The 14667-nt window shown below is 39.1% G+C and overlaps 1 protein-coding gene across 1 annotated transcript in view; it reads right to left on the reverse strand.

Annotated features, from left to right (window-relative positions):
- The window catches only part of LOC126417176 (intraflagellar transport protein 56), a 186053-nt gene that overhangs the window by 66757 nt on the left and 104629 nt on the right, over nt 1-14667 (reverse strand). The window contains exons 6-7 of the mRNA XM_050085077.1: nt 4800-4955; nt 493-603 (exon numbers count right to left, since the gene is read on the reverse strand). Coding sequence (XP_049941034.1) covers nt 493-603; nt 4800-4955 — 267 coding nt within the window. The remainder of the gene's footprint in view (nt 1-492; nt 604-4799; nt 4956-14667) is intronic.

Below are 14667 nucleotides of genomic sequence, written 5' to 3' on the forward strand. Positions count from 1 at the left end.
TTAAAAGTTTTGCCCTGTGGTGGTTCCATTGGAGTGAACTATCAATATACACTCTTAAAAACTTTGTATGCTTTACTAGTTCAATTTCTTTACCACCAATCTGCATGGATTCCATATAGGCAGAATGGTTTCAAGGTGGGTAGAAGAGTACATGATCTGTCTTGTTTATGTTTAACAGTAATTTATTGTAGTGGAGTCATGAGGAGTCTTTCAGTTGTTTCATTAATTTTGAACTTCAATTGCAGAGCTGAGATTGACTGAGAGAACAAGTTTGCATCACCTGCAAACTTCATACAGTCTACAGCCACTAAAGTCATGATCAAAATACTCGAAGTTAAATACATAGCTTTCCTAAGAAAAAACATTTAAAATAAAAAAGTTAAATGTATAATTCAAGTTAAAACATTATGTAAAGAAAATTTTAATTTATGCATTGAAAATGTATATGGCACCGAGTGAGAAAAACAAAATAACAAGTGGAAATACTCTTACAGATCCATTTTCTTGACCGATAGCTGCATACACAACTCCTTTGAGGATGTATTCTGGAGGGACTGATGGTTCCAAATCCTTTATTAGATTGAAAGCCTCTTGTATGTCATCCTAAGAGATGGTAATCAATATGCATATCAAAATATATTAGGTTAAATATTGTATCAATCAAATCAGAGTAAATACATGAACAAAAATAATCAATGTTTGAAAACACTATGCATCTCAAGGCTTTGTAGCACTCATTACATTCAACTTACATTTACAAATGGTACATCAAAAGAAAGAGCAACTCAAACAGTTTGTTTCTATACCTGCAAGTATGTTCTAAGGCCTACAGACAACAGTTTCCATGCCAATTTTGCAAATGAAATGTTGATGCAAGATGATGAAGATTTTCTGGATCATGTTGTCTTCAATCACCTAAGTGGAAATTTGAACCCATGTAAAGAGCACATCTGGGGTCAGCAAATACCCATGAGGTGGCACAGTTCCAATGAGACTCCCCTAAATTGAATGTTTTTTGTGCCATATCCCAGAGGAAAGCTTATGCGCCTTACTTTTTTGGAGAAGTAACTGTAGGCTATTTCTTCAGTTGACAGAGGTTGAGCCACAGAACTTTAATTGGCAGCAAGATGGTGTGCTGCCTCACTGACATAACTCAGCATACAATTGGTTAAACACTGTTGTATGCAACCGCCAGATTGGCCACAAGGGGCCAGATGACAGAGCTTGTTTCGCGTGGCCTCCATGTTCACACAATTTGATGCCATGCCATTTTTACCTTCGGGCATTCATAAATGGTCATGTGTATGATAATAATAATAATAATAATAAAGATTTTATTGTCTTTAGGCCATTACAGCAATTGACAACGTCAAATGAAGTTACAATTTATAATACAGTGTGATAAGGTATTGACTACTTAAATATTTTAGCTTATATTACAATCAATGTACAGTGGGTCATCTGTTAGATTACTGCATTTTACAGTTGAAGAATTCATTGATATCATAGAATGGGTGGGCAATAAACCATTCATGCAGTCTTTCTTTGAATGTATGTTCAGGAAGATCCTGTATGGCATGTGGCAGCTTATTAAATAGCTTGTGCCCTGTGACTTCATAGCTATTTATTGATTTTGATAGTCTGTGGTAAGGCGTGTATATGTGTTTGATGCTTCTTGTGTTGTAACAATGTACATTTTCTCTACGTTTCACATCTTGTAGGTTCTTCTTCGTAAAGATTAAGACATTGTATATATAGAGGTTTATTACAGTCATAATTTTTTGTTTAGTAAATAAGGGTTTGCAGTGAGCCTTATGTGAAGAATTTGTAATTATCCTAATGGCTTTCTTCTGCAATAATAGGATGTCATGTATATGACTACAGTTACCCCACAAGATAATGCCATAGGATATTATACTCTGGAAAAATGCAAAATAAGATGATCTGATGTATGTTTCAGGTACACAATTTCTGAGTTGTCTCAATAAATAAATTACTCTAGATAGTTTACTACTAATATAGTTTACATGTTGGCCCCAGGATAACTTTTCGTCTAAATAAACTCCCAGGAATTTAACAGAACTAGGGTCATCAGATAGTGGCTTGTCTCTTAGAGTGAAGATTATCTGCTGAGTTTTATTTTCATTTAGCAGGAAACTATTTGCTCTGAACCAATATGCTGCATGAGTGAGTGTATTTTCAGCACAGGTTTTAAGATCATTAAGACTGTTACTGCTATGGAGAAAAGTCGTATCATCTGCATACATTACAGTGGTGGATCTAATAAACGAGGGGAGGTCATTGATCATTATCAGAAACAGGAAGGGCCCCAGTACAGATCCCTGAGGCACACCTACTCTAACATTTTCTATGTTTGACATTTCCTTACCAACACAAACTACCTGTTTACGGTTGTTGAGATAAGCTTTTAATAGTCTGAGACTGTTTTCTTTGATGCCGTAGAATTCTAGTTTCGAGTGTGTCCACTACCTGCTGTTCTACGCAATTAAAGAGCGAGGATTGAAACTATTGTTGCAACAATTACTCTGGACACAGTGATCAAGGTTTAGGAAGGACTCGTCAATCGGCTCTATCTGTGCCATGTGACAAATAACGCTCACATTGAACACTGGTAAGAAAAACTGTTTGAGATGCTCTTTCATTTGATGTATTATTATTTGTAATTACAAGTTGAATCTAATAAATCATACAAACACTTAACATGATATTAATTTTGAAAAACACAGTCTAAAATCGACATATAAAAAAATGTACTCACTAAGTAGTGGCAGGAGAAAACACTTAACAGATGTGGAACGCTCGTTTCCACATCTTTTATGTGTTTTCTCCTGGCACCACTTGGTGAGTAAATTAAGAGTAAAAGTATCTAAATTGTATAAGAATTCTAAATGCATATTTAAGATAAATTTTACTCACCAAAACAATAAAAATATGGAGAGGCTGATAATATAACAAATAAGTGGGACCATTCAAGTTTTTAGAGGCCATGTTCCTTCTGCAGAAAGAGGTGGTGAGTAGGAGTCTGATGGTACAAAAGGACATACATCTATCACATGCAACTCAAATCAAAAGAAATGTATCTTGGTTACGACAGCAAGAAATATTAAAAGAGCTTTCTTAGTACAGTCATATGTAGCTAAGAGGCTCATCAGTTCAGAGATTTTGCCTGCAGTCAATATGCGACTAAGATTACGAGGTCCCATTTGTCTAGGAATAGAGATGCAGGGTGTCTGAGGACAATTACTTTCTCTCATATTTTATCTACTATATTTAGAAAATAATGGCCATGTTATGGTTTGCCTTAACCAAAACAGTAACAATCTACTTTCTACTCCCAGCAGTTTTTTCAATATAGGTGACAAAAGTCAAGATATAGCGATATGCACATATATAGATGGTGGTAGTATTGCATACACAAAGTAAAAAAGGGCAGTGCATTGGTGAAGCTCGTAGTTGGAGCTAGATGCAGGGGACATTTTACTTTGGAAATCAAAGGGGAATTCAATATTCTGAGATCCACAGTGTAAAGAGTGTACTGAGAATACCAAATTTCTGGCATTACCTCTCACCATGGACAATGCAGTGGCCAATGGCCTTCAGGTAATGACCGAGAGCAGTGATGTTTGCATAGTATTATCAGTGTTAACAGAAAAGCAATACTGGATGAAATAATTGCAGAAATCAATGTGGGATGTATGACAAACGTATCTGTTAGGACAGGGCACTGAAATTTGGCATTAATGGGCTATGGCAGTAGACGAGTGACGCGAATGCCTTTGTTAACAGCAGGACATCGATTGCAATGCCTCTCCTTGGCTCGTGACAATATTGGTTGAACCACGGACAACTGGAAAACTGTAGCCCGGTAAGATGAGTCCTGATTTCAGTTGGTGAGAGCTGATGGCAGAGTTCAAGTGTGGCACAGACTCTGCAAAGCCATGGACCAAGTTGCCAGCAAGCCACCGTGGAAGCTGGTGGTGGTTCCATAATGGTGTTGGCTGTGTTTACATGGACTGGGTACTCCGGTCCAAGTGAAGCGATTGTTGATTGGAAATGTTTATGTTCAGCTACTCAGAGACCACCTGCACTCACTCACGGACTTCATGTTCCAAAATAGATAGGATTATCCCATGACTTTGGTCACCTCAGTGTATTCTGGCTTTGCTCCTCGTATGAACACATTTCTCTACTAACAACTATTTTCCACTTTTCTGTCTTTATTCTCCCAAATAAGATTCCAATATTTTATTCTTATTTTTTTCCTGCTGTTACATTTATTTTTAATGTATCCTTTCAGTTGTAATTAATGAGGAACTCATCTCTTTTATACCTCTTCATATCACTGCTCTCTGTGAATGATCTAAGACAAAATAATTTGATTGTAATCATTAAGGACCCATTGTTTTCTTATGATCACTGTTCAGTACTCACTCTTCACAATGTACTGAATATTAGTAAGTTGTTGAACAGCAAAGTCTTATCTGATTTTTTATTATTCAGTTCCTCTCCTGGATTTTGTAACTTTCTTCTCTTGAATCACTGTGTGAAACAATTCACTGGTTCTCCCTCAGACTTTCAAAGAGGAATTCTTCCACTCAAGTTGAGATTCAAACTGAGAGGTCTTCATATGTCAAAAGAATCTTTTTATGAATTCTGTCCTTTAGATCACACTCAGTTTTCTTACAGATACAATATTGTGGAGGAATGTTTTCTCTATTAAGTTTCTTCAGTTTGCAAGATGTACAAAGTTCACTTATACAACCATGTATAGTACGTACCTGCTTTAGGTAGTATATGACTAGATTGAGACGTGCTTCTGGAATAACATCAACAAGAGGAGGAAGAACTTGCAGAGCTCCCTCGCCACCCCGGAAAACAACCAGGTTATGTCGTATGAGATCATGTCCAAAGCTGAAAGTTGATGAACTCTGGTCCTAAAATCATATGAAATAACATAATATTATAACCTTCACCTTACACCTCACACAGTATGTTATATTGGCTCGGTACTTTCTTGTACTGGCCGAAACTTTGACATTTGACATTTATACACAGTTCGATTATGAGAAAATAAATGATTGGATAGTTGCACATCAATATGACTGCTTTCTGATTAAAATGATGCTTCTTTTTAAACATGTTCCATGGATTTCATTATGAAATAATATGGAGTGACTCAACATGTTGTAGTATACCATATCACTTGAATGAAGTGATGTGTTGCTCAACGTCTACCACATTGACGAAGGATGATCATCGCATTGAAAGTATTTGTTTTTATTAGTTAACTAACATAGAATCACATACTGTTTGGAAGTTTATAATTTTCTGTGCTTGCACTCGGGTACAGTGGACACCATGCACCTGCAAGGTGAGATGATAGCAGTTTTGTTATGCTTTGCCGTACTTTCTGGTTTGGGGGTTTATTCCATGCTACAGTGTTCCGGCTTGGATGTGCGAGGCACACCATGGAACTGTGCATGTTATGATAGTGGGAGTGATGTCACTAGAATAAAAATGCAAGTTTATTGTTTGTCAGAGTGGGCTAAGAGAACTGTCGTTAATGTTAAAAAGAATGCATGTAATATTACAGCACATGTTTGAATACAAATCTTTATGAAGTTTTCTTATTGGAAATGAAGGAGCAATACAGTGTTTCAGAAAGAATGACCTGATTTTGGATGGTAATAATTATGAAACAGGGACATGCTGGCAAAGAAATGTGTGTTGATTGAATGGGTGTGGCCTAGAGTTTCAATAATTGCAATTAGATGTCAGTCAATGCGTCTTCTCAGTTTTCAGTCAGTCGTAAGTAAGGTGGCATATGCTCAACAGAAGCCATTTTGTGTGCTGCAATTTGCAAAGAGTGAGGCAGTGATTTTGGTCGGCTGGTATCTGCAGTGACGAGCAGTCCCTCTCGAAATATACCGAGGGTCTCAATGAAGCCTTCATTGACTGTAATTATCCTCTCAACCTTGTACAAAAACAAATCTTCCATGCCTTATCTTTCCAGTCTCCCACCACCTCCCAACGTCCCACCATCTGGCCAGAGAGGAGCATTCCCCTCATAACTCAGTATCACCCAGGGCTGAAGGAACTGAATTACATTTTCCACCAGGGTTTCGGTTACTTCTCGTCATTCCCTGAAAAGATAAATTTCCTACCCACTATCCTTCCCACCCCTCCCACAGCGGTATTCCGCCATCCACCAAACCCCCACTATATACTTGTCCATCCTGCTCCCAACCCCTTACCTCATGGCTCATACCCCTGTAATAGACCTAGGTGCAAGACCTGTTCCATACATCCTCCCACCACCACCTACTCCAGTCTGGTGACTTACGTCACCCATCCCATCAAAGGCAGGGCTACCTGTGAAACAAGTCACGAGATCTACAAGCTAAGCCGCAACCACTGTGCTGCATTCTATGTAGGTATGACAACCAACAAACTGTCTGTCCACATGAATGGCCACTGACAAACTGTGTCCAAGAAACAAGTGGCCCACCATGCTGCTGAACATGCGGCCAAACACGATATCCTTCATTTCAATGACTGCTTCACAGCCTGTGCCATATGGATCCTTCCCACCAACGTCAGATTTTCTGAATTACACAGGAGGGAACTTTCCCTGCAATACATCCTATGTTCCCATAACCCTCCTGGCGTCAACCTTTGTTAGTCACTGTCCTCACCCATCCAGCCACTTCCCTGTTCCCATTCTGACAGTACACAGCCATCATTCCACCATCACACCCAGTTTTTCAGTCTTTTGATTTCTCTCCTTTTCCGCTACCCAACATCCCCCCCCCCCCCCCCCCCCAACCAACTATCTCCTGCCCTTCGCCAAACATGCACCACTTCACTGTGCACGATCCCCACAATACTCCCCCTCCCCCTCCCTCTCCCCACTCCAGCCTCCCCTCTTACCCCCACCCAGTCGCATGCACTGGTGCTGCTGCTCGCAGTGTGGTTTCAGTTGCCTGAGACTGCAGTCATGTGTGGAAGTTTCGTTTGCGTGTGTGTGTGTGTGTGTGTGTGTGTGTGTGTGTGTGTGTGTGTGTGTGTGTGTCTTCTACTGTTGAAGAAGGCCTTAATGGCTGAAAGCTTTAATTGTGAGAGTCTTTTTGTTGTGCCTATCTGCAACTCAGCATCTCCGCTATGTGGTGAATAGCAACTTTCCTATTCATAATGTTGTTACATTCCGTCCTGAATTTTTCATTGTTTCATTTGTCGTGGAAATTCATGATCATCATGCAGAATCCCGTTGAAGGAACTGGGTGTTCTAACCACTGCCTCACAGTATATTTATTCCTTAATTAAATTTGTTGCAATTATTTGTCTCTGTTTCCAACCAGTAGCTCAATACATAGTATCAGTACTGGGAATAAGAACATTCTAAATAAAGACCTGAAATACATACCTTGGTCCAAAAAGAGGTCCAATATTCAGGAACACATATTTTCAATAAATTGCTAGCAATAATTAAAAACTCCCCCCATGAACCATGGACCTTGCCGTTGGTGGGGGGGCTTGCGTGCCTCAGCGATACAGATGGCCGTACCGTAGGTGCAACCACAACGGAGGGGTATCTGTTGAGAGGCCAGACAAACGTGGTTCCTGAAGAGGGGCAGCAGCCTTTCCAGTAATTGCAGGGGCAACAGTCTGGATGATTGACTGATCTGGCCTTGTAACATTAACCAAAACGGCCTTGCTGTGCTGGTACTGCGAACGGCTGAAAGCAAGGGGAAACTACAGCCGTAATTTTTCCCGAGGACATGCAGCATTACTGTATGATTAAATGATGATGGCGTCCTCTTGGGTAAAATATTCCGGAGGTAAAATAGTCCCCCATTTGGATCTCCGGGCGGGGACTACTCAAGAGAACATCATTATCAGGAGAAAGAAAACTGGCATTCTACAGATCGGAGTGTGGAATGTCAGATCCCTTAATCGGGCAGGTAGGTTAGAAAATTTAAAAAGGGAAATGGATAGGTTAAAGTTAGATATAGTGGGAATTAGTGAAGTTCGGTGGCAGGAGGAACAAGACTTTTGGTCAGGTGATTACAGGGTTATAAACACAAAATCAAATAGGGGTAATGCAGGAGTAGGTTTAATAATGAATAAAAAAATAGGAGTTCGGGTTAGCTACTACAAACAGCATAGTGAACGCATTATTGTGGCCAAGATAGACACAAAGCCCATGCCTACTACAGTAGTACAAGTTTATATGCCAACTAGCTCTGCAGATGATGAAGAAATAGATGAAATGTATGACGAGATAAAAGAAATTATTCAGGCAGTGAAGGGAGACGAAAATTTAATAGTCATGGGTGACTGGAATTCGTCAGTAGGGAAAGGGAGAGAAGGAAACATAGTAGGTGAATATGGATTGGGGGGAAGGAATGAGAGAGGAAGCCGCCTTGTAGAATTTTGCACAGAGCATAACTTAATCATAGCTAACACTTGGTTCAAGAATCATAAAAGAAGGTTGTATACCTGGAAGAATCCTGGAGATACTAAAAGGTATCAGATAGATTATATAATGGAAAGACAGAGATTTAGGAACCAGGTTTTAAATTGTAAGACATTTCCTGGGGCAGATGTGGATTCTGACCACAATCTATTGGTTATGAACTGCAGATTGAAACTGAAGAAACTGCAAAAAGGTGGGAATTTAAGGAGATGGGACCTGGATAAACTGAAAGAACCAGAGGCTGTAGAGAGTTTCAGGGAGAGCATAAGGGAACAATTGAAAGGAATGGGGGAACGAAATACAGTAGAAGAAGAATGGGTAGCTCTGAGGGATGAAGTAGTGAAGGCAGCAGACGATCAAGTAGGTAAAAAGACGAGGGCTAATAGAAATCCTTGGGTAACAGAAGAAATATTGAATTTAATTGATGAAAGGAGAAAATATAAAAATGCAGTAAATGAAGCAGGCAAAAAGGAATACAAACGTCTCAAAAATGATATCGACAGGAAGTGCAAAATGGCTAAGCAGGGATGGCTACAGGACAAATGTAAGGATGTAGAGGCTTATCTCACTAGGGGTAAGATAAATACTGCCTACAGGAAAATTAAAGAGACCTTTGGAGAGAAGAGAACCACTTGTATGAATATCAAGAGCTCAGATGGCAACCCAGTTCTAAGCAAAGAAGGGAAGGCAGAAAGGTGGAAGGAGTATATAGAGGGTTTATACAAGGGCGATGTACTTGAGGACAATATTATGGAAATGGAAGAGGATGTAGATGAAGACAAAATGGGAGATAAGATACTGCGTGAAGAGTTTGACAGAGCACTGAAAGATCTGAGTCGAAACAAGGCCCCGGGAGTAGACAACATTCCATTAGAACTACTGATGGCCTCGGGAGAGCCAGTCATGACAAAACTCTACCATCTGGTGAGCACGATGTATGAGACAGGCGAAATACCCTCAGACTTCAAGAAGAATATAATAATTCCAATCCCAAAGAAAGCAGGTGTTGACAGATGTGAAAATTACCGAACTATCAGTTTAATAAGTCACAGCTGCAAAATACTAACGCGAATTCTTTACAGACAAATGGAAAAACTGGCAGAAGCCGACCTCGGGGAAGATCAGTTTGGATTCCATAGAAATGTTGGAACACATGAGGCAATACTGACCTTACGACTTATCTTAGAAGAAAGATTAAGAAAAGGCAAACCTACGTTTCTAGCATTTGTAGACTTAGAGAAAGCTTTTGACAATGTTAACTGGAATACTCTCTTTCAAATTCTGAAGGTGGCAGGGGTAAAATACAGGGAGTGAAAGGCTATTTACAATTTTTACAGAAACCAGATGGCAGTTATAAGAGTCGAGGGGCATGAAAGGGAAGCAGTGGTTGGGAAAGGAGTGAGACAGGGTTGTAGCCTTTCCCCGATGTTATTCAATCTGTATATTGAGCAAGCAGTAAAGGAAACAAAAGAAAAATTCGGAGTAGGTATTAAAATTCATGGAGAAGAAGTAAAAACTTTGAGGTTCGCCAATGACATTGTAATTCTGTCAGAGACAGCAAAGGACTTGGAAGAGCAGTTGAACAGAATGGACAGTGTCTTGAAAGGAGGATATAAGATGAACATCAACAAAAACAAAATGAGAATAATGGAATGTAGTCAAATTAAGTCGGGTGATGCTGAGGGAATTAGATTAGGAAATGAGACACTTAAAGCAGTAAAGGAGTTTTGTTATTTAGAGAGTAAAATAACCGATGATGGTCGAAGTAGAGAGGATATAAAATGTAGACTGGCAATGGCAAGGAAAGCGTTTCTCAAGAAGAGAAATTTGTTAACATCGAGTATAGATTTAAGTGTCAGGAAGTCATTTCTGAAAGTATTTGTATGGAGTGTAGCCATGTATGGAAGTGAAACATGGATGGTAAATAGTTTGGACAAGAAGAGAATAGAAGCTTTCGAAATGTGGTGCTACAGAAGAATGCTGAAGATTAGATGGGTAGATCACATAACTAATGAGGAAGTATTGAATAGGATTGGGGAGAAGAGGAGTTTGTGGCACAACTTGACCAGAAGAAGGGATCGGTTGGTAGGACATGTTCTGAGGCATCAAGGGATCACCAATTTAGTATTGGAGGGCAGCGTGGAGGGTAAAAATCGTAGAGGGAGACCAAGAGATGAATACACTAAGCAGATTCAGAAGGATGTAGGTTGCAGTAGGTACTGGGAGATGAAGAGGCTTGCACAGGATAGAGTAGCATGGAGAGCTGCATCAAACCAGTCTCAGGACTGAAGACCACAACAACAACAACAATTAAAAACTTGGTTTCAGATAAAGCACAGTTTAAACAGAGTTTGAAATACTTTTTAATAAGCAATTCCTGCTCTATAGATGAATATCTTAACAGGGACAGTTAGACTAGCTTAAGTTTTGATAGCACTTGGTCGCAACAGTCAAGATTAGGTATTTTGCACATAATAAATTTTTTTATTATTATTACAGTACTGTAAAAAGGAAAGTTGCTACTCACCAAATAGTGGAGATGATGAGTCGCAGATAGGCATAACAAAAAGACTGTCACGAAGGCATTTTTTTGTTGTGCCTCTCTGCAAGTCAGCATCTCCTCTATATGGCGAGTAGCAACTTTTCTTTTCACAGTCTTGTTACACTCCATCCTGGGTTTGCCATTGTTTGATTTTATTATTATTATCTGATTCTGACAGTGTATTGATTCTGTAAATATTAGTATTTCCAGTTCAATGTAATGTATTCGCTTAGCTTGACAATCTCCTGACAAATGATCAGGGAAGTGAGTATTATATTCAAATGTTCTAGGTTTTTTATGTTACACTTTCTGACATATTCCACATCCACAAGAATCATCTCATTTTTTGGTCCATGGAATGAAGACTGAATCTCCTCTAATCTCTATCAAATGTCTTCACTTCAAGGGCCACTGTGGAGGCTTTTTGGAACTTAATGCAGGACATTGACATAAAGACTGCTGATCAGGAACTTTACTCCACCAGTTTTCTTCCCCTTGCCAGCCAAATACTGTTAGCGGAATTTTTCTGTCACCAGTATTCAAATTGTCTTACCTTCGAGTTGAGTACCACCGCAAAGTCGTGCATAATCAACATGGACTATGAGGTGGGTTATACTAAACAATGACTTTTTTGGAAGTAATGAGACACACGTTGTATAAAGCTGATAAAGATATGAAGAAAATAAAGGAGACTGGAGATGATGGATAGTACTTCAGTAGAAATAGTTCAAGTTGTGATAAGGTAAAAACAAATAGACGCCATGTAGATGAGAGTGAGTATGCGAAGAACAGTTAAAAGGTATTAAAAAATAAACTGTGTGCATAAACAATGGAGGAAAGGACGGAATATTGTGTGTAGCAGGGACAGAAAATGACTGTTGTATCTGCACCAATATATACGTCGATAAGTCTAGTGTTGAGTGACAGACTGTCCTAGTGCAGTGCTCAACGAACAATAGACAGTGTATAAAAACAGTAGTTATTGATCCGTTCGGAGTCGAGTTAAACGAACCTAGCTCGACGGGGACATGTAGTATGTGTGTTACGAAACATTTTCATGTGTTGAAAGACGCTCTGGCAGTGTACCAACCGTGGAGTGAGTGAAAATGTGTAGTACAATGTGCGTGTGACGAACCTTGAATACCAGTGTCACAATGCCACAAGAAACCTGTTATCACGCCAAACCATCCTGTGCATACCAGTGAAGCGACGGCTTACTGAACAATAATCGCTTTTAACAAGTTGCATCTTCTTCCACAGCTAGTAATCTGTGTCCTTAAAGGCAGTACACCGTTGTGGAATGTTTGTTTCATGCGCTACAACGGGGAGCCAATGGAGAAGCCGAGACGAGTGCCGTGCCGCCAGCCAGCCGGTCGCGGTAAACCACTGCCACTCACCGACATCGGCGAATGGTTCGCCGCGGTTCGCGACTGCTTGGGCGCCACGTCAGCACGACGTCGCTGTTACTGAGAGCAGGTCGTCGAAGCCAGCGGCCGTCGGCACGCGGCGTTCCAGACGACGCGACTCAACAATTGCTTCGCGCCGCCAGCTCCGTACAACATTGTTGTCATTCAAATGAACTACCAAATATGTGTTTAATGCACTAACATGAATAGGGTTTAGTGGACACGAAATGACGTGACAAACATTTGTTTTTTTTTCTTGAGTTATTCAATATGGACCCAAAGTATTCATTGGTTCAGTGATATATAGATATAATATGTTTTCGTCATGTTAATGAAGTATACTCGCATGAATGCTAGACATTTTAAACCAATTGTTGCGAGTAAATGCAAGGACGATTCATGATACTACTGTAAAAATGTGTAATAAGTGACTTTCATTACAATCCAAAACACAAATATTATATGGGTAACAAAGAGACTAAAGGTTTAACATGCTCTCACAAATAGCCTTTGTTATATGTGAACATTGGATAGAATCTGAACTTTTTGTGATCAAACTGGGTATTAAAACAAACCGGACGAGATGACCATGGCTCCGGCGCAGTTTTCCCAGGTTTTCTGATCGCACGTAGCCCGAATGGGGGAGCCAAATAAATGTAATGACCCTGGGACTAGATTTATGGTCACCTCGCAAAGTGTAAGAACAGTATAAAAAGTGTAATTAAACCTACAGTGTAAAAGAACTAAGAAGTTTAAAGTGAATGTTCTAACCAAGGTAACAGACAATAACCAAACAGACGTTAGTGGCAGCATATTGCCGAACATTCTTAATGTTAGTCAATTGCTGCCAGGGGGCATTGTAACGTCTAGTAAGAAACAAAAACAACATATTATGTAGTAACGAGGAAATTATATGTATCATATTGTGTTATTGAATAAAATGATGTATTTTTTTTTATTATTTATTTTTGAGAATATCTGCGTCGGCAAGTAATGAAACCGCCACAGACGATAAATGTCGAACAAAGATTAAAATAAGTAACTAGTATATAATACGTGACGAATAGCAATTTCTTTGTCTTCTTCATATGGGAGTCGAACGAGTAAGATATCCTGTGTCGTAGTAGCGAACGCTAGTGTAGCATTCTTTTGTCGAGACTAAGCAATGTACGCCATTACGTGTGAATTCACAAAGGTCTGTAATCACTGAGATATTTAAAGGTTTTAATAGAGTTGTTTAAATGAAAACTTGTATTATTTATTGTTAAGCTTGCTTGCATATTATCCCATCCTGTTGAGACATTTTTCAGTTATATAAATATTATCTGTGGTGCTGAGCTGCGTGGAGAACGAAGAGCCGCTGCCGCGGCATATTTAAACGACTTACAATATAGTCGAGCATACCGCAAGGAAGCGGTAAAATAATAGTAAAATAATATTATTTCTTTTAGCTCCCAGACTGGCAGTGAAGATCAGCAGATTTTATGATGTGTTGCAGATTGACGCGGGCTGCTGATAGGATATAATTTACAGTGCAAATAATTTAATGTACCTTCAGAATCTGATAGGAATCTTGCTGTGCTCCGTTCTGATCTGGCAAACTTTATAGTGACAACGTATTTTTTAATGAGAGTCTCATGTTCTTGGGCTAGTCGTGGTATGAAATAGCATTTTAACGAGAAATAAAATCCACTGCGAACTTGTGTTTTTGAACGATCACACGGACTGTAACATCAGTGCTCATAACAAAGTAATTTCAACTTTTAATCACTATGAAGTAGGGAAGATATATTGATTCTTAGCATGAGTTGCAGTTACGAAAAATCGTTCCTTAAATTGTAGGCCAGATACAGAACAATAAGACTTCCATATATACATTTTATACCGCTAAAGGGTAATGATGATAAAGAAAAGCAAAGCACAGCATTATTAACAGATATCTCGCGGCTCTTTTCGTATATGCGATAATAAAAAACGTGAAACTGTCGCCCAAAAACGCGGGGCCCGAATTTGCAGTGGCCACAAATATAAAATTTTATGTATTTTTCTTTCAGTGTTGATTGTTATGTATGTGTAGATATATATGTATTTAGTGATAAATGTATGTATGTATATCATGATCAATGCTATGTATTAATGAATGTGTAAACAAAATGATTAAAATTAAATTGTTAGTATTTGAATGTGTAAACACTCTTTCATGACAAAACGTACTACTGCAA

Source organism: Schistocerca serialis, chromosome 8 (assembly GCF_023864345.2).
Source record: "Schistocerca serialis cubense isolate TAMUIC-IGC-003099 chromosome 8, iqSchSeri2.2, whole genome shotgun sequence".
Taxonomy (NCBI): domain Eukaryota; kingdom Metazoa; phylum Arthropoda; class Insecta; order Orthoptera; family Acrididae; genus Schistocerca; species Schistocerca serialis.